The sequence below is a fragment of the Opisthocomus hoazin genome, chromosome 5 (genome assembly GCF_030867145.1).
Source record: "Opisthocomus hoazin isolate bOpiHoa1 chromosome 5, bOpiHoa1.hap1, whole genome shotgun sequence".
NCBI classification, from domain to species: Eukaryota; Metazoa; Chordata; class Aves; order Opisthocomiformes; family Opisthocomidae; genus Opisthocomus; species Opisthocomus hoazin.
In genome coordinates this window covers 14,371,762-14,396,702 of record NC_134418.1, presented here as the reverse complement: position 1 = coordinate 14,396,702, position 24,941 = coordinate 14,371,762, and the positions used below count along the sequence as shown (strand labels likewise).

At 40.9% G+C, this 24,941-nt stretch overlaps 2 protein-coding genes across 6 annotated transcripts in view; one reads left to right on the top strand and one right to left on the bottom strand.

Moving 5' to 3' along the window:
* JAKMIP1 (janus kinase and microtubule interacting protein 1) overlaps nucleotides 1-16,319 on the bottom strand; it is a 281,939-nt gene extending 265,620 nt beyond the window's left edge. Inside the window, exon 1 of the mRNA XM_075420491.1 lies at nucleotides 16,301-16,319. The gene's annotated coding sequence lies outside the window, so the exon portion shown is untranslated. The remainder of the gene's footprint in view (nucleotides 1-16,300) is intronic.
* Nucleotides 12,998-24,941, top strand: part of WFS1 (wolframin ER transmembrane glycoprotein) — a 38,487-nt gene continuing 26,543 nt past the window's right edge. Inside the window, exons 1-2 of one of the 5 annotated variants that reach the window (XM_075420505.1) lie at nucleotides 12,998-13,019; nucleotides 18,047-18,244. In XM_075420505.1, the coding sequence (XP_075276620.1) occupies nucleotides 13,013-13,019; nucleotides 18,047-18,244 (205 nt within the window). In that variant the 5' untranslated portion in view covers nucleotides 12,998-13,012. Of the gene's footprint in view, nucleotides 13,020-16,280; nucleotides 16,377-16,420; nucleotides 16,554-16,574; nucleotides 16,842-16,870; nucleotides 17,037-18,046; nucleotides 18,245-24,941 lie in introns of those variants that run through there. The other 4 variants (XM_075420507.1, XM_075420506.1, XM_075420508.1 and 1 more) reach the window with 4 other exon arrangements.

Genomic DNA, 24,941 nt, shown 5'->3' with positions numbered 1-24,941 from the left:
ATCTTTCCTGGATGAATTCCAGCAGAGAAGTGGGTCCTGCATTAGCACAGGGAGAAAAGTAGTAGAGGATTGCTTTTGAATCTTTTCCAATCTTGTGTTTTTGTAGTCATGTAGGGACTTTTTTCAATGGGTTTCATTTGCACTTAACAAAGGCAGTGGGAGACTGACTGGAGACAATCCTCAGTGGTGAGCGGTGTGCAATGTTGTATTTTGTTTTAAGCCATGTTGATGAATTCCAGTTCCATTGAGGAAGACAAGTCATCTCCTTCAGTGAAAAGTACATCTGAATTCTGGATTCAATAGCAAAATATAACAGTATCTTCTGATTGATATATCGGGGAAAATCAGGGAAACATAAACAGGGAACTGCAGATTCTGGCATAGCTTGAAAATGTTCCTTTTCTTTTTATGAAAGTCAGAATTACATGATTTATTTCTTCACCAGGAGCAGTACTTCTAGGAAGTGTATCTCAGAAGTGCATCTTTCGCTATTCCTGTGACTGATGCAAGTGCATTAAAACTGCATTTTAGCAGTGGAGAGGAATAGATCGCACATTTTAAAAGCCAGATAGCTGACATTACCTTGATGGGTTTTTGTAAGTATTTGCTTAAATATGCACGGTCCTAAGATAAAGGATATTACAAATACAAAGGCAAGAGGTCCAATATTAGGAGAGACCACAGTTACACTTGTCTTTGCAACCTACTCTTGTCCTCTAGGTATATCTGCTGTGGGTTTTGCCTTTATGTGCATCCTAATTTCTTTGTCTTTGGAGTTTTTATCTTATCAAGCTCTTTGTGAAAGAATTACTGTTCTTTATAGTTCTGTGGGTTTGGGGGGGGGGGGAAGGGAAGAAAGGTACCCAAAAAATCTAAAGTCACTGCTGTAGCCTTTCATGCTGAATTCTGTATTCTTAGTATGAACAATTTAAATGGGGACAGATGTAAGTACAGTAAGTGCTTAACCAAAAAAATTAGGTTAATTTTTAGATGGGTTTTTGCTAGTGTTTAATATCTTACAAATTTTGTAATGTTTCATAATATCTGGAATGTTTGTGCATCCATAAACTTGCATGGCCTTTTCTCCAAGTATATCACTGTGCCTAATAAAGAATAGGAACTTTCTCAAAATCTTTGCCTTAGCAATTTGTAAGGTCCTTCAGAAAAGCAGAGAAGTAGCTCTTACAGATAGAGAAACAGAGCTATAGAAAATGGCAAATGTGAGGCCCGAGGCAAGGGAGCGCTTCAGTCCTGATACCAGTCTCTCCCAAGAAACTCCGTGGCTTTTCATATACGAGATGCAGTTCATGTGGCTTACTGAGCTCATTACTCTGTCCCGCTTAAGGGGAATACGGATTTCCTGTCTGCTCTTTTTTATTGTGGTAGATTCATTTTTCACTTGCATTGTTCTCTGTTTATATGTCTCAGCGATAAATCTGCACCATACGTTCAAGCAACTGTCAGTGTTTCCTTCGTCCTTGAGGGAGCGAGCATTTAATTTGAGATCTGTGTCTTCTGATGACCCACTTTCTGTTCTTTGCTGATTCCAACCCTAGTTAGAGTGTGTCTGTATTCAGTTTAGAGGTGTTACATGCACCTCTTGGCAGGTAAGACAACCCTGGTCCTCTCATTATGAAGAAAGAGACATTACTGCAGAACAAAGCTGCTCAGACTGAAATTCTCAAGTAACTCCCTTAAATACTGACATGAGGAACTCCAAAGAGAAAACGGGATGAATGGTGTATCTCTAGAAACAAAGTTCCTTTACAACAGAGCTATGGGGGCTAGAAGTTAAACATAGCTTGTCTCCTTTCACCCTCTGAGAGTGTTGGAGGGTGGGAAGTAAGAGGACAAAGGGGTTCTGTGTATGCACGTCTATGAAATGGACTTGCAATAGCAATCAGAGTTACCGAGCATACACACCTGTATTCAATGCATTTGCAGAACCCCATCACATAAAAAATCCTTATCTGTGGAATAAGGATTTCCTGAAAGTTTTAACAGTAGTCTCTCTGTAGCCCTTGGTGGCAGTTTTCCCCTTTCAGCAAATAATGGGTTTGAATTACTTGTTATTTAGTGGATACGAGCTTCCAGCTTTACTCAATACCTTTGGTCTTCACCATTCTGTATTTTTTTCATCTGAGCAGGGGAATGGAACAATGACCTATTTTTCTGGAAACATAAAAGATGGTGGGGTTTTGGGGTCTGGGGTTTTTTTCAGGTCTCTGCATCGTAAAGAGTTCCTTATAGGAAAGCAGTGCTTTACAGAACTTCTCTCATACAATTTCAATTTTTTTATTTTTTTTTTTTTACCTTATGAAGGCTAAGAAACCTAACTTGGCAGTGCATTTCGTGCAATCACATACATTATATCTAGCCTGTAGATCACATCTATCACTTACATCAGGTAGCTAGCATTTAGACCCCATCGCTCTCAGTAGAATCAATGAATATTCATCAGGTAAATTCAGTAACTAAAAGAGCAGAGAAACTTCCAGTACGAACCTCCTATGTTTCAGCTTGTGGCCATAGCCTCTTGGGCACCACTGAGAAGAGTCTAGGTTCTTCACATCCTTCCATCAGGTATTTATAAACATTAATAAGATCCCCCTGAGCCTTCTCTTTCTCCAGACTAAACAGTCCCAGCTCCCTCAGCCTCTCCTCATATGAGAGATGCTCTGGTCCCATCTTTGTGGCCATTCACTGGAGAGCCTAGAGTTGGACACAGCACTCCCAATGTGGCCTCACAGTGCTGAGTAGAGGGGAAGGATCACCTCCATCCACCGCTGACAGTGCTCCTCCTAATGCAGCCCAGGATATCACTAACCTTCTTTCCACAGCGGCACGTTGCTGGCTCATGATCTGTCTGTCCACCACAGTCCCCAGGCCTTGTTCTGCAAAGCTGCTTTCCAGCTGGCTGGTCCCCAACCTCTACTGGTTAGTGTGGTTATTCCTCCCCAAGTGCAAGATTTGACTCTTCTTGAGTTTTTAAGCTTTGCTTATTATTACCGTAATTTGATTTAATGCTGGCATTTTTATAAATATGTCCAGGTACACTGACATGATTCATTTAAAACATACAGATTTATTTCTGTTCAGTGTTAAAAGAACCCATGGTATTACAATACTGATTCTTCTCCATCACTGCTGGATACATATCAAATCTTCAATGTTGGCCTTTATCTCTTCAAAGCCAGAAAACTGTAACTGTATGAGTAGCAATTTAACAAATAAATGATTAAAGGAAGGATCTGAAAAATTGACTTGCTTAAAGAAAAGAGAATTAAAAGGGTAATGCATGCCTTTTCTAGATTCCAGGCTTCCTAAGCGTAGACAAGTATTTTTGCAGGTGTTTTTTAAAACTTTGAAGTGTGGGCTATCAAACCTGTGGTATAACTTTCTATTCCGATGCTGAATCTACCTGGGAATAGTATGATTAGAAAGCTTTTGGATATGCATATTAAAAACCATGTAAAAGGCAAATTAGTGCTTATAAAACAGAACATGTAATCATGAATTGTTTTAGCTACAGAGAGGAATTTGTAAGTGTGAAGATGGCATTTGGTGCTTTAACTCAGTGTATTAGAAATGTTGACGGAACATAGCACACCTATTTGAGAGAGAAAGAACACAAAGGATTAGAAGATGGATAATAATGTTGAGGGTATGGATTAAAGAGTGTCCGTAGTACAGATCTAGGGAAGCTCACTAATTCAGTAAGTAATAGCTCTTTCTGTATTTCCAGTGGCAATTTGAAGCTTTGAAATCCTGTGCCAGAACAGAAACATCCATGTATGGATCTCTGGCCTGGAGAATTTAATACCACAAAAAACTTATTTGTTGTGTTTAACCTTTGAGGCAATTTTAAAAAGAGCTTTCTGAGGATCGAAAGATACATTCTTGGGAAAATACTATTCAGGGGAACACACTTTTCGAGAACAATTACACTAATTTGTTAGGAATTAGAGTAAAATAATTCCTCTGTCCCGCAGCAGCAGTCTAGAGAACACAGCAGAATTATTCTGCTGATGCTGTGCTTCACATGGAAATGCAGGGAGTATTTCTCCCTCAGTCCTCACAGAGGACTGCTACACAAAATTGGACAGTGTAGATGTCTTACTATAGGTAGCTGGCATACCATGGTTGCACAGCACCCGTCTCATTTCATGTTATAGAACATCCTCCAGTTATGTCAACCTCAGCTCTGGCATAGGTAGTCATAGCTAAACTTAATGGCAAAAGTAGGACTGTAATGATTTACTTAACTCATAGATGAGTCTTTGCTGTTCTAAACCTCACATTTTTGCTATTGCTAGTCTTACCGGTTCCATTTTCATGTTGATCTTGATGATTCTGGGTTTACACATTGAAGTCATTAACAAATGAAATATTGAAGTCCCTTCTCCTCTAACTTCTGCTAACATTATCCAGAATTCACTGTTGCTCTGAAGAAGTTACCCAGTTACCGACATAATACTTTTAATAGAAACAAAAAAATAATAATGGTTTTTCGTATTCACTGCCCTGTTTATTTTCAAGTTTGAGCTACTGTGAAAGATTCAAGTTAGGAGCCAACAATTAAAGTATTATAAATTGTCTTGTACCGTCATCTATGTCCTCAAGCTAAGCAGCTTTTATTCAGTTTGAGAAATCAACATTTTGAGCTGGAAAAAGATTTTGTGGTGCTCAGGTTACTTATAAATTCTTTTTAGAGTGAAATTTCAGACGTTTCTTGTGCTCCTTCAGTTTCATCTGCAAATACTGAACGATAATAAGCCATTTTTCTGTGGCAAATCTTCTTTTATTATTACTAAAGTTACAGCTACAAATCACATTTAAGATTACAAAAGCTTTTAAGACCTTTTAAGACTTCTGAGAGCCTTCCTCTGAATTAATGCCAGGCTGTTCAGAACAAGAAAAGAAACTTGAGCTCATTTAAAACACTTCATGTGTCCAACATAAGCTTATGTCTGTTTAAAGTCTCAGAAATCTTTCCTCAGGCTGACTGGTTTTCCAAAGTCCAGTTGTTCAGGATGGTGATCTCAAATAGCGTACATCCATCAAGGTGATTTTTTTTCCCTGCTTCCATAATTGGACCCAAGATGCAGACTACAGCCAATCAGCTATGATCTACCGCACCAAATCTGCAGGTTTCTTTCTTCTGGGGCAATTAAATTGGCAAGCAGTTATCAAATATTGGCCTGGTCATAGAGCATTGTTAACTAAAAAATTGCAAGAAGCTGTGTTCTGAAACAATAAAAATCAGACATCTTTCTTACCAGTTGTCTCTCCATCTTCCTTTCCAGGAGAGTCTACCTAGCTCCCTGCCAGTTCTTCCTGCAGGCTTCTCTCTCTGGATATCTCATTACACCAAATTGCTTGATCTGTAGCAACTTATTTTGATCAAGAAGTACCATTCCTGAAGAAATCAAGTAATTTAAAAAATATTCATAGCTCTTTTATATGCTTGTTGCCTTTTAACCAGTGAAAAATGGCTCTGTTTCTAAAATGACTCGGTTCTTTCCAACTCCTGTTATAGCAGTTGTTCTTTGAGCCTGCAGGCTGACATCTGCCTGTCATTTATTTGTTCACGAAGTTTGTTTACAAGACTCATGGTCTGAAACTATTGCTGAATCCTTGTTTTCTTTACACAGCCCTGACTTAAGCCAGCTCAACACATTAACACTGGGAAAACTTCACACCTTGACAAGTCCGAGACACGTCGCGTTCCTCCAGAGCAGGATCCACAGCCATATCTCACACTGTCTCCCTGCACACACACTACAGTGAACACAGCAGGGGTACACTGCCATCCTGAATATGCCATCTACATATTGCAGATGTGTGACAGTATTTATCTGCTTCCCAAAGTCTTGCAATATTTTCCATCTTCCAAGGGTTTTATTGCACAACATTTTGTTGTTGCTTTCTAATCAAAACATAGAAAACTAACATATGGGGGGGAAAAGAAATCATAAGCATCTATAGCTGCCTTAGTCTCATCTAAGCCTGATCTAAGCTTTATTTAACAGCGACATTAAACCTAATTCTAGGGATAAATCAGGAATACAGTCACATCAAGAGGAAAGAAGTGCATGAAACTCGAGAGCATAAGTGCATGGACCAAAACATGTGAAATAATATTCATCCTAGAAGCACCAACTGACCTGGGAAAAAGGCCATGCAAGTCGTACGTGCTTCATAAGAATCTTGGCAAACAGTAATGATAGAATGACCTAGAGCATATAGCAGAACAAACATGGCCTTACAATACAGTGAGAAATATAAAAGTATTTATTGTGTACAGTGTGCCAAACCAAAGAATTTGCTAGTATCTGACTCGGCACTAATGGTGAGAGTGTTTACCGCATACTGGACAGCCCAAAATTCTGGTGAACCAAACACTGATAGATGAAGAACTGAGCACAAAGCAGAAAAATAAAAAAAGAATTGGAATAATATGACTTAAAAAATAATGTATGTGGTAAATCAACTATCTTTTCTTGAGAGGTAGTTAATCTACATTATAGATTAACTGTGCCAAAAATAGAAATTTGCATCAGAAATTGTGTAAAATTTCATCCACAAATTGCACCAGTGTGCTACTAGTGACATTAGAGTCCACTTGAATCCAGAAATTATGTAGACAGAGACATATTTCTACATGAATGTGTTGGAAGTGGGGCAGGTAAAGTGAAGGGTGATGGTATACATAATAGAAAATAGAATAATAAAATAGAAAATATCAGTAGGAAGTCTTGGACCCTGATCCTAGCTGAAGATGTTTTTTCTACTTTTATCTTTAATTGTTTTGCATTGTAAATGGTATTTCCAAAAAGGGGGGGGGGGGGGGGGGAGGAAGAAAAAATATTCTGTGAGTAAGAAAAATAAGAGTATCAATGCAGTATTAGGTCTATGATAATATATACTTGACTTCAATAGTTTCGGGATATTTTTGATTTATTATTGCTATAAGCTCCATTTCAATGAATTGGTGACACCGTTATCAGGCATTCCTAGTGAAGCCTATTTATGCATAGTTGAGAATGCGCCTTAGATATTTAACTGTGGTATTGTATAGGATGGTTTGAAGTTGTGAGCTTCTGCAGCTGGAATTTGCCTATACTTGAATGACTCCTTCCATTAAAATACAACATGTCTTAATATTACTAGACTATTCAAGAATATAGAAGGCATTAAAGCTTTTACTTCTGCATAGAACATGCCCTATTTAAATAATGTTTTAGATTTGTTTTTTTTAGTGACTGAAAAAGAAAGGAAAACCTAACACATTCTTTTTCAAGAATAACTTTTGCAGCCTTTTTGTCTTAGCTGTTTGTGTTGAAAGGCTCTTCATCCAATAACCGATTAAAAACACATGAAAACTAAAACTGGTATTAAATTGCATATTAAATACAATTTTTCAGGTTTATGGCTGCTTCATGATATACTCGGATAAAACCACCAGTTATGTTTCATATGCTGTTACATCAAAGGCAGCAACTGTGCAATTACCTTACATTTTCCTTAACCTGAACCAAATGCAATATCCTATTTCAGTGTTATAAATTACTTTTCTTTGCAGTTTGACATTCTAGATGTCTACAGTAGAAAAAATAATGCCTGTGTTGATACTATCTTTTCCTACAGCAGCTTTTTCTTTATGCCACGTGTAAGCATTTTGGAACAAAAATTCAAATGAGCAGTTTACGTGATCAAACAAGTTGCAGTAGGTTAAAATTTCAGACTGTACAAGAAAGGATTCTGACCAGTTCTGGTTTCTGAGATTACAGTGAAATGGTTTGGAAATATTTATGAAATTTTATGCATGTACACCTCTATGTTAGGGAGCAGGAAAAATGATTTTACTTGCGTAGGATTTGTGGAAGTTATTAAATGAAGGGTATATTGCTGGAACATAGAGTTCTGCTGCCTGAAAATGTACAGAAGAACTGCATGTGAAGTATACAAGGTGACCTCAGTTCTTAACAACTACACTAGGTTGTATCGTACGAGCAGAAACAGGCATTTGTTCTAAACCATTTCCTCCACATGAGAAAGTTTGTAGTGTTTGTCTCCACCTCCTTCCTTAGGACTTTCTACTTGACTGATAGATGATGTCCTCTTCATTGCTTGTGAAGACCATTTCAGGCACTTCAGTCTTGTCATGGATTATCATAGGCAACTCAAGAAAATGACAGAGCACATTGTATGCCTGTGCGTGACAAGACAATGAAGACTCCGGCAACTATTGTGCAACTAGTTTTGAGATAACACAATGGTTGGATCTTTTTTTTTCCTCAAGACGTGCCCTTTTTTTCTTCCTGGAAGCTTTTGTAGGAGAAATTTGAGTATTTTTCTCACTGGTTGAGGACTTTACACATGCTGTCAGACCAGTAGCTCTAACTGGGCTGCAATAAATCTGGACACCCTGAGTATGTGGAACTTGTACTGCTGGTCTAGCAGGTGCACAGCTCTGCAGGTGGAGCACGTTTGTAACGTACCGTACAAAGACTGCTGACCATGTGCAGAGCATCTGAAAAGTAAGTGCACAGCAAGTCCACCACTTCTGGCAAATGGGAGTCTCACAGTGCATGCGTGCAGATATTTTCTCCTTCAGAAATACAGAATAGGAATATAGCAGTTGTACAGCACTTACAGAAATACATCTAGATTAAAAGTCTAAAAAGAGCATTTAATTTGTAGCTGAAGGTGTGAATTTGATCAGTCTGAATTTGAGCTAAAATTGTGAGACCTCTGTGAGGTTTAAGCTCCCGCTAGCAAATTAGCATTTCACACTGTCTGCTCTCTGCGGTTTCATCAAAAGGCAAATTTAAACAATTTCACTTTCTCAGGAACCAAGTGGAGTATGTCACTTGTATTTATATTGAAATAGATGTTACGAACCTAACAACGGATATTGCCCAGCACCATGCAGTCTTTTCCCATTTACAAATGACTTTTCATAAGTACTTTTACCTTGAGAGTCCAGGAAAACAATTTTCTATCACCTTCACTTTATTATAAATCACAATTTTTTTCCTTCTAATTAGTACGTAACATACTTTTCTACCATCTGAAATATAGCAAATGCTTTAAAGAATGAAGTGCGTTATTGCCACCTGGTGGGAGCCTTGTGTGTGCAACTTATTAAATTACAATTTACTAATAAGACAGGACTGTGCAGCTGTTGAAATGGCTCAAGCTGACCAACACTGTCCGGCAAGAATGCACACTAACTACATTTGGCATCATGAGAATAATTAGATGATTGCATTTGCTATGACAAAACAGCATTATTAAAGACCCACAACCTGTCCCTACACTCCTTTTAATGTCAGGTAAAGTCACTGTCAAAGTTAGTACATTCCACTGCTTTGATGTTAATCAACAGGATTGGAGTAGTGACACGTATAAATAAAATCTGAACAAGCATAGTGAAATATATGGGTGAAAAATTGTATGCAAAAAGTTTTGGGAAGATAAGAGCCTAGGACAAAGAACAGAGGTTTAAATCTGCGCTTCAAATTGACTGAATCCCTCCTCTTGATTATTTTATGTAATTGACAATGAATAATGTAAACTTTGCAGTTAATAATTCTCAAATTCTCTATTTAATAATTCCTTAACACTTCACTTTCTTTTTGCTTTTCTGTCAATGTGCTTGTATTCAAAGCTTTGAAATAAGTGGCCAGTTTTGTAGGCAGGAAGCAGTGAGATTTGGAGATAGCGATATTGATATAAATACAATTTGAAAATTTAATGACTAATGCGACTCTAAAAAGGCTTCCTGACTAAAACACTGAAAGCTACAATATGACAGAATTCGATCTGACATGTATAGGACTAACAGCATATATTTCCTATCAGAAATGTAATTTTCAATATGACAGTTTTGCACATTTTTAAAACCTTAATTAAATTCTGCACAAGCTCTATTACAGAGTCCTTTACATTACACGTGCCTGAAACTGAGATGTAGCAACTCAGTTTTTCAGACAGCAATTTATACATAATGTTTTTTGGATGGAGAACAACATGTCTATGTTTGCTGCTGCGTAGCAGATGGAATCCCAGAAAGGACTGAAGGTAGCTTGTAAATTTTTTGTAGTATTCTTTGCCAATTATTAACACTTTGTATTTCAAACCATGTGAACTTGTCTGTTTGACAAAGAAATGGTCATTTCTATTCGTCTGAAGTAGCCAGAGATTATTTCCTCCTGAAGTGTGGGAGAATGCTTATAGCATGAATTCAGGGATTGAATTAACGAATTCCAGAGCTGAATTCCCTTTAACTGTTACATTCCAGATTTAACACTGCCATCAGAAATTTGCCTTGCTAACTTACTTGCTATAATGATGTGCTCCACTTGTTTTCTCCTGCAATTTGGGAGAAACTGAACAGAAAAATCTTTGCTTTAGAGCTTTTTTTTTTTAATCCATTCAAGTTTTTCTGCAAAAGCAGGGAAAAATGCTTACTCCAATATACCTATGTGAAAAAAAAAGTATGTAATATATTGAGGTTAATTCATAAATATATTGGGGTCAGGGATTGGAGAATCTGTACATTTTACAGCAATCTTCGTAGAAGTTCTTGCATTACTGCCTTCTGATTTGTATCTCAGATACAAAGTCCAATACAAGGCTGTACTTCAGAAAGTAAAAACAATCTATCTCTTGCACTTGGGAATGCTGGAAATTACCTGAGTCAGGCAGGGGTTTTTTGATAAAGAAAAACCTAAACAAAATCACACAGAAATCATTAAATATTTTTAAATTTTTTATTAGCATGGTTGAGGAAATGTTTTTTGTTTTATGGTTTCCGGTTCATGTTTTGCATGCTTGTTTAACCCATAAACCAGTCTGTCATGGAGTCAAACAGATGACAGGCATGCGTGTCCTGGGACTGCACTGAATTGCTTCCTTCAGTCACACTAGAGGTCACTGCGAGCACAAGAGCAGGCAGGCAAAGGGAAGAGTGCTAATGGGTCAGTTCACTACTGGATCAACTCACAGGACAGAATTTGTGCCGGACTTTGCAACTTGAAAGGCTGATGCAAACTCATCATCAGTTAACAGCTGTTAGCTGCGTTGTCTGGGGGGGAAGATGGTACTTCGTAATTCAACCACATTTACTTACAAACTATTTACCAACTGTAGACTGAGAAGCTACTTCTACCAAGTACTTCTACCAAGTAATCCCCTGTGCTTAAATATGTCCAGTTTAACTTTAGACCAAATTTCATCTCTGGCAACACCAAATTCATTCAAGACAGAGTTCCAGACTTTGTTCTAACTTGTTGCTGGGTTTTTGTGTGTATACATTTGAGTTAATGCCCCTTCCCTCTAGGAAAACTGCCTGACTATAGCAGAACCAAACAAGTACAACTGATTCAGGTGCAGCTTCAGGCCTCAGAGAGCCAAGTCCCTTTTATATCGCTGATGAGCAATGCCATCAGTAGCTGTCTCAGAGTGAAGCTGGGCGAAAAACAATCACGAACATTTAAGGAAGTAAAAGAGGCACATGCTCCCCTTTACCTGCTCCAGGGGATGCATCCAGCCCAGGACTCACCTCCCAACAGCCGCTGTGTCAGACCTTCGCAGCCTTACTTAATTGTCACCTGCAAGAATATGGTTGTGCCTGTCCCCGTTTTTAAAATCTTCTCCTCTTTCACAGTGTGTGCTCATCATTAGAAAAGACAGCTGAGAAACAGGTGCAATACTGAACACCTGATGCCACGTAAGTCACCTATAGCGTAGGTATTCACGAAAAGGAAAATGTTGACCCTTTCCTCACAGCTGAGAGCGCTATGGGAGAATGACAGATTTGCTTGTTTACACACCACAATCATGACGAACACTACTTGCATGCTGCCATCCAAAGAGTATTGGGCAGAAGGACAGTGGAACAGAGAGAGATTAAAAGAGCAGTGGACAGGGAAAGATGCTCACATTACCCTAAATACTTTAGCACATGGAAACAGGTACTTAAGCAAAAGCTACTCAACCCTGAGGTGACAGAGGTGTATTTAATATGCAGATCTGGGAAGAAGAGTCTTCATCGCCAATCTTCACAAAACTCCTCAGTTCCTATTTTTACCTGCTTTTTGTGCCCACTTTCTTGTGTTTTTCTTTCTGCTTCCTCCCACCCTTGCCTTTTATTAATTCTTTCTCCCATATGTCCATCCCAAATGGCACTAACATCTTAGCTGCTGACATTATATTGTCGATTCTCCAGATTCTATGTCTATCATCTCTGCATACTTTAAAGTATTCAGCTCCTTCTGACAGAAAATACCTGCTGCTTTAGATTTACAAAGTGCCTTCAAAAAAAATGGTTTTTTTAAATCTGTTTTCAGCTTGGTCCTTAGTCTAATGGAACAATAGTACCCAGCTTGCTAATGAGGTATGCTGGAGCTTTTATTGCACTAATTTTATGCTGATGTAATGCTTTCATCAATTAAATTATACTGTTAAAATGGGTGTAACAGAGTAAACAACGAAACCTATTATTTTGAAATAACAGCTGTTCTCTTAACTGGTAAGGTGGGGCAAAAAAAGAGATGATCTTTGAGATGGTTTTTAGTGTAGGTTATTTAGCATCACTCAGGTATTTTTCCATAATGTACTTCCTTTCCTAAGTACTGAAGATGCATGTGGCATTTCTCTATGAATTTTTCAGCTCTTCTTACTCTTATAATAAAAGCACTGCTGACAGTATTTTTGCTAGGATTAACATATTCCAGAAACATCCAGAATAATTACATCAAATCTGTTTCTGAGTGTACCATGGACTAAAGAAATGGACTCATTCAGAGGTGTTGTGACAGGCATACGGGGTTGCAAGCTCTTCATTGGAATGATTCACACTCCATGCAGGTCTGTTTTCTCAGATGATCTCTGCTTTATCTCTTTGTTTTAGGAACAGTCTGATTAAACAGTTTTTCCTCTGGACTGCTGAGAAACTACTTGTATGCCAGCAATGCTATAAATGTGATTTAATTTCAGCAATATGACAGGTAAATCAGTTTGAATTGATTTAATAACAAAATGTTGTATTTAAATGTTGCTTAGCACAATCTTGTCTTTTGCAATTTACAAGTTAAATTTCCTGAGACAGACTTTTCTTAAACATTTCAATACCACACGTGTGTCTAGATGCTGAAATACAAATTTCACAACAGAGTGTGAAAATGTCAGATTGTGTCACATCCAGTCTAACAGTCTAACAGAGGCAACATACGAGTTGCTTAGATCATTAGATGTCCCTGTTCAAATATATTTCTAGAACTCACTGATGATTATATGGAAAAGCAGTGAATTTCAGCCTAAATCTCAGTACTGTACCCAAGATGTTCAGGCAATCATTCCTACTACATTTTATCCTATCATGAGTAAACAGTGTTCACAGAAATCAGCTAAGGTCAACAAACATCACTCTGTAAGCCCACAAAATATTTGCGAAAGGATTATTGATTCTCCAATGGAAAAAGAAACTGGTTGAACTGCAACCTTTTTTATTTTGCTCTTGTAGCAATAGGATTTTTTTTAATCTGGGCTGACTGACAGGAACTTCATGAAGTTCAACAAGAAGTGCAAAGTCCCGCACCTGGGGAGGAACAACCCCAGGCACCAGTACACGCTGGGGGCCACGACGCTGGAAAGCAGCTTGGCAGGAAAGTACCTGGGGATGCTGATGAACACCAGACTGAACCTGAGCCAGCAATGAGCCCTTATTGCTAAGGGTAATGGTGACCTGGGCTGCATTAGGATTGTTACCAGCAGGCGGAGGGACAGGATCCTTCTCCTCTACTCAGCACTGGTGAGGTTTCACCTGGAGTGCTGTGTCCAGTTCTGGGCTCCCCAGTACAAGAGAGACATGGAGATACTGGACTGACCAACAAAGGTCACAAACATGATGAAGAGACTGGAACACTTCTCCCTGTGAGAAAAGGCTGAGAGAGCTGGGGCTTCTCGGCCTGGAGAAGAGAAAGCTCCAGGGGGATCTTACAAATGTCCATAAATAGCTGAAGGGAGGGTGCAAAGAAGAAGGAGCCAGGCTCTTTCCAGTGGTGCCCAGTGACAGGACCAGAGGCAATGGGCACAAACTGCAATATGGGAGGCTCTGTCTGAACATCAGGCAAAGCTTTTTTACTGTGAGGGTGACTGAGCAGTGGCACAGGCTGCCCAGGGATATCATGGAGTCTCCATCCTTGGAGATCCTCAAAAGCCATCTGGACATGGTCCTAGGCAGCCACGTCTAGGTGGACCTGCAGGAGCAGGGGGGTTGGACCAGATGACTTCCAGAGGTCCCTTCCAACTTCAACCATTCTACTGATTCCATCAGTCATAGTACATAACTGAAATTAAAAAAAGGTGTTGTGATGAGTTATTGCTGTACTTCCATGTTTCTCTGTAGCTGTAACAATTGGCAACTGTGATAATGCCAAATGGGAACGAATTATTTGTGATAAACTGTAAGCCAAAGTGAAATTAGTGGAGTTGATAATGGAAGCTGCCATGAGGTTTGAGCTTGGTTTACTCTCAGTAATGTTGTATGTATTTACAGAATGTGTACGTGAGTACATAAGGTGTGTGTGACAATTCATTTACTGCCAAGGTTTAGTTGGCCTTTTCTTAAGCAAGGACCTGATCAAGTTCAGCAATGGCACTAATGTGGATCTTCAACGTACAATTGGCCATAAGCAACCACAGAATGTATTTGACATCAAGCCTCACTGCTAAGCAGGTTGGTAGTCAGTGTGGCAGTTTTAACCTTGAGCTGAGCTCCTCTGGAACGGCTTACGCCACGTGTGACTGTGCCTTGTGTTGGAAAGGAGCAGGCACAAGCAGCAGGGGAGGCTTCATTTTACATTTCCTTTTTAGTTACTTTTCCAGCTACCACCCTCATTTCCACCTGTTCCCCAAGCAAGTTACATCCATTAAGCACACCCACTAAATATCAAATCAGTTGTATAGAATGATATCTTGAAGCAAATGTGAATAGCAGGGTGAGCAGATTGCAGCAGAAGTTTGTCCTATCTGAGTTAAGTCATACTGTCAGTCTAAAGAAACAACTGAACAGATAACACAAGGCAGGCATTGTATGTTCCTGATAAAACCATATTAGACTCAGACTGCAAATGATCTTAAAAATAAATGGGTTTTTTCCCAAAATTTATTTTAATTTGAAGTAAACAGAAGCTTAACTTCATGTTTGTTGAAACTTATTGTAGGTAAAAGGAAGAATTTTGTTACAACTTCCAAGGCAAGGAAATAGTAAGGATGCTGGGGACCATATATTTGTTTGGGGATTAACAAAACCCACATGCAATGACATCAACAAGTAGGATCTAACTGACATTCTGAAATGAAACACATTGTAGCTCCCCATGATCTACTGCAAACTTGGAACTTGTGAAAATCAACCTAAGCAACTAAATTCCTCACATGAATGGCTGAAGTTTAAATTTTACCTCCTATTTTCAGTTTGTGAGGCTGTTTTTTGGGGGGTTTTTTTTTGTTTTTTTTTTTTTAATTAGCAGCTATTCACAGTGCCATGTAGGGACCCTGATTTATTTAGTTATTTTCAAGCAGCTCAAAAATGAAAAGCGATGTATTATTCCTGAAAATAATGAAGTTTACTACAACAGTAACCCTTGCAGAAAAGTTTGCAGCTCGCTACCAGCCCGGGAGCTTTCCGCGCACGCAGCAGCAGCACAGGCGCACGCAGCAGCAACTTCAGAGGACGCGTAGGAGCAACTCGTTACCCGGTCACCGCTCCTCGCTCCCCACGGCGGGACGCTGCGCGGGGGGGGAAGGTGCCCGCTCTCCGGCGCGGGGACGCCGGTTTCTCCCGCCGGGGCCAAGCCCGCCCTTCTGCGCCCAGAACCCCCAGCTAAGGGCCCTCGGATAGCCCGGGCCCGGAGGGAGCGGTCAGGCGCCTGTCGCGACACCCGCCTGTCGCGACACCCGCCTGTCCCGACACCCGCCCGCCGCTCGGGGCGGGCCCTCCCTCAGCGCCGGCTGCCCGGCGGGGCCCGCGGCCCGGTTCCGCCGCTGCCAGGCCGCCCCCGCCTCACGGCCCGCCGGACACCGCCTCACAGAGGCCGCCCCGGACCCGCTCGCGATGGCGGGCACCGACCCCGCTACCCCGCGCTGCCCGAGCCCGCCCCGGCCGCCTCCATCGAGACCCTCCGCGCCCCCGCCGCCCCGGCGAGCAGCCGCCCGCTGCCGTGACGCGGGCAGAGGCCGCACACAACGCGCTGTCCCACCGCCCCGGCAACGCCCGCTGCCCTACCGCGGCCCGCCTCCGTCTCCTCCTCCCGCCGGCCCCGCCCGGCAGCGCCGGAGGCCTCCCCGGGCGGCGGCGGGCGGTGAGTGGCAGCGGCGCGGCCCCCTCAGCGTGGCGGGGAGGGGAGGGGACGGGAGGGGGCTGCCCCGCGGGGCTGTGGGCGCCCGGCGCGGCCCCACTCGGCGCCCAGCCGCTGCAGGAGCCTGGGGGAGATTCGCTGTCGCGAGCCCTCGCTGGTGACTTCGCCCTGCTGGGCTTGGTGAGCGACGGGGGCGGGGACCCCGGGCAGGACGGCCCGAGCGGGCGGCCTGCCTCCCTCCTGCCCCCCGCGGCGGCTCCCCGGCCTTCTGGGGTAGCAGCCGCCGCCCGGGCACCCTCCGGCCTGGCGGGGAGCGAGGCCGAGCGGACTCCAGCTCCTCCGGCCCGTCCCGGCCCGCCCCGGCCCGCCCGCCGGGAGCGGCGGCTGCGGAGTCACCGCCGGCAGCGGTGCTGCTTTGTTTGGAACTTGGTGGAGAGACGTAACGCAGAAGTGCATTGACTTACATCGGTAAAATACTTTAGGGAAGCTGAATTTTGGCAAGCAGGTTGTCTAAATGGCGAAGGATATGTTTAACGGTGGCGATGCTGCTGGCGCGTGTAGCGTCGTGTTGTGATTTTATCCAACAGCTACTTCTGCTTGGAGCTGGATGTTGTGTCTGTGGTTTTGGCTGCGCTGCTGTTGTCTTTGCAAGGACATCTTTAGGTCAGTGTGCTGAACGTGCAGAAATAAAAAATATACAGTTTTTAGCCAGACGCGATCTGCGGTGTTCCTTGTGACTTGCTTAGCTTCAGGGAAGTCGCTCTGAAGAGCGGCAGGAGTTGGTGTGTGTTACGCTGTCGGAGTGTGTGCGTGCCTTGCTGCTGCCTGCCCTGTGAAAGCTGAGCACTCACTGAAAGCTTACTGAGCTCAGGAACTCCTTACTGCACGGCAGAGATCCCCTCATCGCTTAGGGGGGAGCTTACGGTGGTGGTTACAAAGTCTCCTCTTGTAAGGAATTGCAAGGCCTTTCCTTCCCTGCCTTAGTGGGTTTCTTTCGTATAAATAGGGTTTTTTATAAAATTGGGTAGTAGTTTAGTAGTAAACAAAGTCAGCTTATTTTGGATCCTGCATATTTCAATTGGAAATGTCTATAAAGAGCATCTTTGGTCGCGTCCCTCTCCTCATTTCTAGTGGCAGAGTTCTACATTTTCTCCTCCTTTGCCTTCGTATCTTATCTTGTGTTTCTCTGTTGCCTGGTCAGGTGGTGGCTGTGAACCAGGCCCTTGGTATGAAGTGAATTCCTCTATCATTACAGACATGTCAATACTGTTCTGTAAAAAGTTAGGGGCTAGTCTTTATTTCTTGCATATGTAAGTAGAACATTAGATTCAAAGAAGTTATTTATATATAGTATTTACAGGATCGATTCATTAATTTTACCATTTATCTACACTTGAAAGAAAGTAAATTCTTATTTTAATTAGGAAAAAAGGCAGTCGCTATGCCAGCACAATGCTATATATGGTCAGTTTTATTCGACAGTAGCTGCTTATGCTTGGAATTACTGAAGAATGTATAAATACATCCGGAAGTTGCTGTATCAGCCTTCTTGCCCTTGTCTAGGCTTCTTGTTCAACTAACTATACAGATATACTCAGATTTTAAATTTTTACTCTGGTTTTACCTTGTAACCCTCCTAGCTGATAATTAATCATTATTCTCTTCTATTGCAGCTAAAATGAATTCAGATCCTGATCCCCCCTCAAGTCCCTCTCACCCCCAGCTGCATCTTGGAAGGTCCCAGCTAAACGCTGCTGCTGTGGACCACAGTGAGAACAATCAGAAATCTGGACCATCTGCAGGAGACAGTGCAACTTTTTCTTCTTCAGTTCCTGGCTACTCCCATGGCAGGGAGAAAGCTGAAAAAAATGGTAAGTATGAAAGTAATTTTTATGCAAAATCACCTTATGTTAAACATTGGGAGATTTAAACAGAGTTTAGAATACATATTCACACAGTAAGGAGGTACTGTACATAGAAAAATAAATTTCTCTAATTTCTTTTACCTGTTGTTGTGGAAGAGACTTTTCTTCTGCAGCGTACTTCATGCATGTTTTCAAGTTTTCCCATCCAATTTTTCTTACGAGTGCAGAGCAACAGAAAAAAGGTTTGTTTGAAAAATTGGCAGTAAGAATTAAATGTAATATCAAGGTTTCAATTTAATTTCTTTAGTTGGCTAGATTGCATGCTAACTATAGCTTTAATATGAATTCTAATGTGGACGAATAGATACTACTGTAATGTAGACTGGGGGAATAATAAGATGATACATGAAACCAGAGCGACAGAAATGGTTAAGATTAGCAGGCAGATAAGAAGTTGGATTAAGAATCATGATACCCTTTGAAAAGCAGAATGATTTTCCTTCCCCCCTCCCCCAGTGTGAACTCATTGAGCTTCAAAGATTGTGAAAACTGATGGTGTGAAATGTCTCATGCAAAAGATAGCAAGAAAAATGTTTGGCTCCTGTATTCAGCTGCTGAGTTCCAGTTGTAAATTCAGTTTGTAATCTAACACTTGTGCAAGAAGGTCTTGTGTTTGAGGTCTAGCAAAATTACTGCTCTGTTACTTTCTTCAAAAGTGGACTGGACTTTTGATTCTGAAACTGCTTATGTGTGTGCCCTTACGTTCATAGATACGAGTCGCTCTACTGAAGGTAATAAGGCTCTCCAAGAGTTTAAAATTATTAAATGTGTGAATGTCTACATGGCATGTATTGGATGCAGCTGAGCTCTGCACACAGTTCAGGCCAGTATTGTGGCTGTGTTAGCACATACTATGTGCATCTAACTCAGAATGAACTGTTGGAACCTTCCAGGTTCTTTGTTACTAAAAGGCACATTCCAGATGGAGGAGAATTTTTTGGATACCTGAATTTCTAACATGTCTCGGCAGATCATTACCAACTTTGTAATCTCGCCCACCTGTAAAAGAATTCAGAGAATGACAGAGAACTGACACTCTAACATTAATTACATGATTACTAATTTAGGATCAGTGCTAACAGGTATGTTTTCTTCCTTTCTTCATTCTCCAGTTGCTTAGTATGCTTCAACAGGGAAAGAATCTCACTACTAGGAATATGGTATGGAGTTATGCTAGGCTTTGTTGTAATATGATTTGGAAGCAGAAATCATAGGTTTCTGTTGTTGATGCCTGCATTCATGCAAGATTCTGGAAATCAATACAAGCTATCAATCTAGTTACGTTTTACACAGAGATTCTGTCAGATACTCTTCTCTAGCTAATTTGGAGGTTTTCTTAGTCTATTCAGATACTGGACTTTCAAAATCGTATCAAGTTTTGTCTTAGTTATCTTTACAGGCCTGTGTATTTACTAATGATCTCTATGCACTTTTGTATTATAAACGTGTTGTGACACATTTCTGGTTACTTTGAATCTCTTCCCATGAAAAGCTTCTGAGTGCCTGGTGCCACTGTCATTGCCCTTTCCATCCCCATCTTAATATACACAAATATTTAATGCTGCAGAATGAGCTATTGTTGCCATTGTGTCATACTGGAGTTTCTAACAACCGAGACTTTGGTGGATTTAGATAGCAAGTGTGTTGAATAAGATCATGTTTCTTCATCCAGTATTTTCTTCTACAGTTATTTTAGATATAGATGTCATTTGTCTCAATGCTAACTGTTTCTAGAACTGAAAACTCATTTAAAGGAAGCAGAGACTTTTTCTTCCACCCACAGCAGCATTGGTCATCAGAACTTGAAAACAGGGATTTGAGTGGGACTTCAGAAGGAAGTACAAATTGAGAGAATTACAAATTCACAGTCATGTATGTGCATGTGGAATCAAATATGAAAGCAGTGATGTGTCAAACAGAAAATTAGCACTTCAGCAATCTTCAAAATATTTGAACTGGCAGAGAAGGTGTTCCTTGGAATCACTAGAGCCTTTACCAACAAGTAACATTCAAGTTGCTGATAGACCTAGGAAGAGTGAAGGATCTGGTCTCTTAGTCATGGCCTGTTGTGGTTTAGTATGAAGGGACATGTGCACTAGAACAGATGTTCTGAGAAGAGCTGTTCCAGGTTCTTTCTTGGAAGATTAAGAAGTCATTTACTTTGAATAATCACTAGAATTGATGACTGTAACTCTGAATGATGTAAAAGAGGACAGAAAATACCAGCACATTGCTGTACAGAAAGCTATGTCATAAATATTATTAAATATGTAGAACACTCCTCTTTATTGGTGACTTAAATATCTTGCACAAAAGTCTACAAACTTAACTTTATGATAGTCAATTTGTAAAAAAATAAATTACTTCTATGATTTCTGTTGGATGAGGGGAGATGTACAACGTCCACCTCAAATTTCATCTTGAAAGGCAATTTTAACTCAAGCCTATCTACCACATACCAGTGTGCCCTTCAAGCAAAGAAGGTTAGTGGTGTCCTGGGCTGCATTAGACAAAGCATTGTCAGCAGGTGGAGAGATGGGATCCTTCCCCTCTACTCAGCACTGGTGAGGCTTCACCTGGAGTGCTGTGTCCAGTTCTGGGCTCCCCAGTCCAAGAGAGACATGGGCAGACTGGAGACAGTCCAGCAAAGGGCCACAAAGATGGTGAAGGGACTGGAACACCTCTCCCTATGAGGAAAGGCTGAGGGAACTGAGGCTGCTCAGCCTGGAGAAGAGAAGGCTCCGGGAGGATCTTATAAATGTCCATAAATAGCTGAAGGGAGGGTGCAAAGAAACCAGAGCCAGGCTCTTTCCAGTGGTGCCCAGTGACAAGACCAGAGGCAATAGACACAAACTGAAATATGGGAGGTATTTCAGCAAACATCAGGAAATGCTTTTCGTTTGTTTTATTTTGTTTTACTGTGAGCGTGACTGAGCACTGGCACAGGTTGCCCAGGAAGGTCGTGGAGTCTCCATCCTTGGAGATCCTCAAAAGCCATCTGGATGTGGTCCTGGGCAACCATGTCTAGGTGGACCTGCATGATCATGGGGGTTGGACCAGATGACCCTCAGAGGTCCCTTCCAGCCTCAACCATTCAGTATTTCTTGAAATACTCTTACCAACGTATCTGTATTTCTGATCTGTGCTTTTTCTTCCAGTCTCTACTTATGTATGCTGTGTTTAAGGCTATAGCATCAATGTGAACATCAAGTACTTTATTTCCTGGAAACACCCATCTCCTACTCCTGCAGCATTATCCATATCTTGCAGCATAATCCAGCAAATTAACAAATGCCCTGGCTCTGACTCAGTAAAGCACTTACGCACACACACATCTTCAGCTGCACAGGTACTTCATTTGGATCGAACTCCTATACTGTAGGTTTTTTCTTAGCAATTTTTCAATCTGTCTTCTCCTAATGTATTATTAGGTAGTGTTTTGTTATATCCCGTGTAATTCATTTTGCAATGGGAGGTAACAGTGCTTTGAGAATTTATTGTGCAAATCAGATCTGGATTTAATGAAAAAAACTATTCAATTGTTGAGCTTGAGATGTTTTGTTGATATTAGTTTTGTTGCTTTAAAAAAAAAAAAAAAAGGAAAGTATTCCTATTTCTACCTCAAGCAGTTGCATTATCTAGAAAACTTCTGCCTGTGTAAGTTACTGGGTTTGCATATGTGTTGGGGAGAAAAAAAAATTGCTATGCTTTCATGGATGTTCCTGGACAGGAAGTTTATTAGTGAGCAAAGCGTATACACTACTTATTAGGGCTTCTAAAATTTTAAAACCATTGAGTCATCAGTATTCATGTAAGCAAATTACATGAGGGTTGGTAGTTGCTTAAACAAAAACGTTCTGTCATTATTTTAGTAGTCTGTGATAAGAGGAACGTGATGGATAGCAACGAAGACCAGTGGCTGCTTGCTAACAAAGTCTGGTGAAGTTTGTTGAAACAGACTAAGACTCCAGTCGCCTAAGACACTTACATGTGTCCCAGGTGCACAGGCCCCTCAGTTTCTGTCCAGCTGCTACACACTCCTTTTTGGCATCTGTATGTCATCCCTCTGTGCAGCCTCCTTCCTTCAGAGAGAGCCGTAAAGCAATGTGAAAAGAAATAGCTCAGACCTGTGGAGGTCACAACACCAGATTCTCCCAGTTGGCTTAAAAACATAATTTTTGCTAGTGGAACTATTTCCGTTATGTGTACACAGCGCAGAGCTGGGAAAAAAGCACCTGCAACATGTTTGCTTAGTTACCATGTGAGTATCTGGATACTGCTGCTATTAACGTAATGTTTTTGGAAAAGATGCGTGAATCCACCCTGCAGGGAAGTGGTCTGTATTGCTGAGCTAGGAGTAGCTTTCTGCGGCCCTGGGGATGTTTAGCTTCTGATTCAGGTGAAAAGGAAGCAGAGTCAAGAGAAACTTCTCACGATCGGGTAGTGGTCGGATACTTGCCTGGGATGTCTGGATTCAAGTAACTGCTTCAAGTCAGCCATAATGGTAACTCAAGCCAGACTGACTCTCGCCTCAGGTAAATATTTATTGTGCTGCAGATTTTCAGGAGGTTTTACCATTTCTTGTAATGCTTAAATACCTTCAAGCGAGTAAAGTATCTTTGTTAAAAGTTGACTGTCTGCCAGTCAGCAGGTAAAAGAGGACATCCTAGGAAAACAGCAAAATCTGGGAGGCAGTGTGAAGATGGTCATTTTTTATATGTGGATGAAACAGTTTTTTTTATTATTATTATTTTTACATCATTCATGTACATTTCCTAGCCAGTAAGCTTGGAGAGGAGGATTTGGGTAGGAATTCAAAGGTGAGAGTTTGGGAAGCTTTGAGAGCATTACAAAGCTCAATTGCAGTCTTGAAGAAACATTTTAGTAAGGAACTGTCATGGTTTAACCCAGCAGCTAGGACCAGACAGGCTCGCCCCCACAGTGAGATGAGGAGGAAAATGAACAAAAAGTAAAAATCGTGGGTTGAGATAAAGACAGTTTAGTAAGACAACAAAGGAAGGAATAATAATAATAGAATGTGCAAAACAAGCGATACACAATACCATTTTTCTCACCACCTGATGACGAGTTGTGCAGCCAGTCCCCAAGTAGTGATGGCATAACTCACTGAACTCGCAGAACTCGCCGAACTCACTGACAAGCTCCTGCCCCCTGGCCAACCCCTGTTTATATACTGAGCATGACACCTATGTTACGGAATACCTCCACTGGCCAGCTTGGGCTGGCTGCCTGGCTCTGCTCCCTCCCAGCTCCTGCACACCTGCTTGTTAGCTGAACATGGGAGACTGAAAAGAAAAAAAAAAGTCCTTGATTTCTTAGCAACAGCTGAAAACATCAGTGTATTATCAACATTCTTCTCATACTAAATCCAAGACACAGCAGCTAGTGGGAAGAAAATTAACTCTATCCCAGCCAAAGCCATGACAGGAACTAATTTTTGTTTTGTCCATGTTTTTGCTGTTAAGGGAATGTGCACAAACCTCTTGCTCTAGAATTGAGACGTGTGGGGAAGATATTTGTACTGAGAGCTTTGCAGAGAGCAATCAATTTCTTGTGTTTTGTTTAGAGATGTGTGGGGTTCCGCTTGTACTTAGGAAGTTTATGAGGGTTTTTGTATCTCTTGGAAGAGAATTATTTTATAAATTGCGTGACTTAGCGTTTATAAATAGTACAAAAAATTCTTCTGAACAGTTTACAGTGCATTGTAACAATGTACAACAGTGCATCTCCAACACATTGCTAAACGATAGCTAACAAATAGGGAACCTCTCTAATTTACAAATATTTTCCAAGTGTTAGCCTCTTCCACTTAAGGTTACAAAGAACCTTTGCTTCAAAGCTCTATTTTAGCACTTCTGTGTCTTCATTTTCTGGCAGTTTGCTTGTACAGACTAACTCTTGAGGCGAAGTGAAATGTTTGTGCAAAGCTTGAAGAAATCTCAGAAAAATCTTTGATTGTTGGAAGGGGAGAATTATGCCTTGAAGTATTAATTACTTAACAATTTATCTGTCAGTTTATTAATGCCCCTTCAAACTTTACCTGTAATTACTCAGGCTTCTGGAAAGCTCATTTGCCAAGCATTGCTGTGAGGGAGAAAGGTTTCTATCCAAACAAAAGTTAATGACTGTATTTTCAGATAAAATTTTGGGACATAGTCATAGTACAGAACAATGGGAATCGGCTTTTTCAGGTCTGCTGCTATTGTTGTCAATAACGTGCTGGTGGTTTTACTGTATGTGGGAGTAGGATTGGACACCCATTGATTTGGGGAAAGATTCTACATTTTTGCCTCTTTCACCATTTGAAATCCATAAATGTTTTCTTTGGCTAATAACAAAGATACCGTTACTGATAACAATTTTTTCATTCACACAGGTTGAGAAAAGTACCCAAGCTCAATCTTGCTGCAATATTTTTCAGGTGGATCAATTTCTTAATCTGTGTTATGATAACAAAATGTTTGTTCTAACATAGTCTCAGGGTGTTAGAAGGATAGAAATGAGCAGCTGAAGGGTAGAAGGGGGAGAGCTATATTCACATTCGTAAATCACATAATGAAATAGGACTGGCTCTGTCAATCATTTGGTGCTAAGGACTCTAGGTTCCCATTGTACACATTTA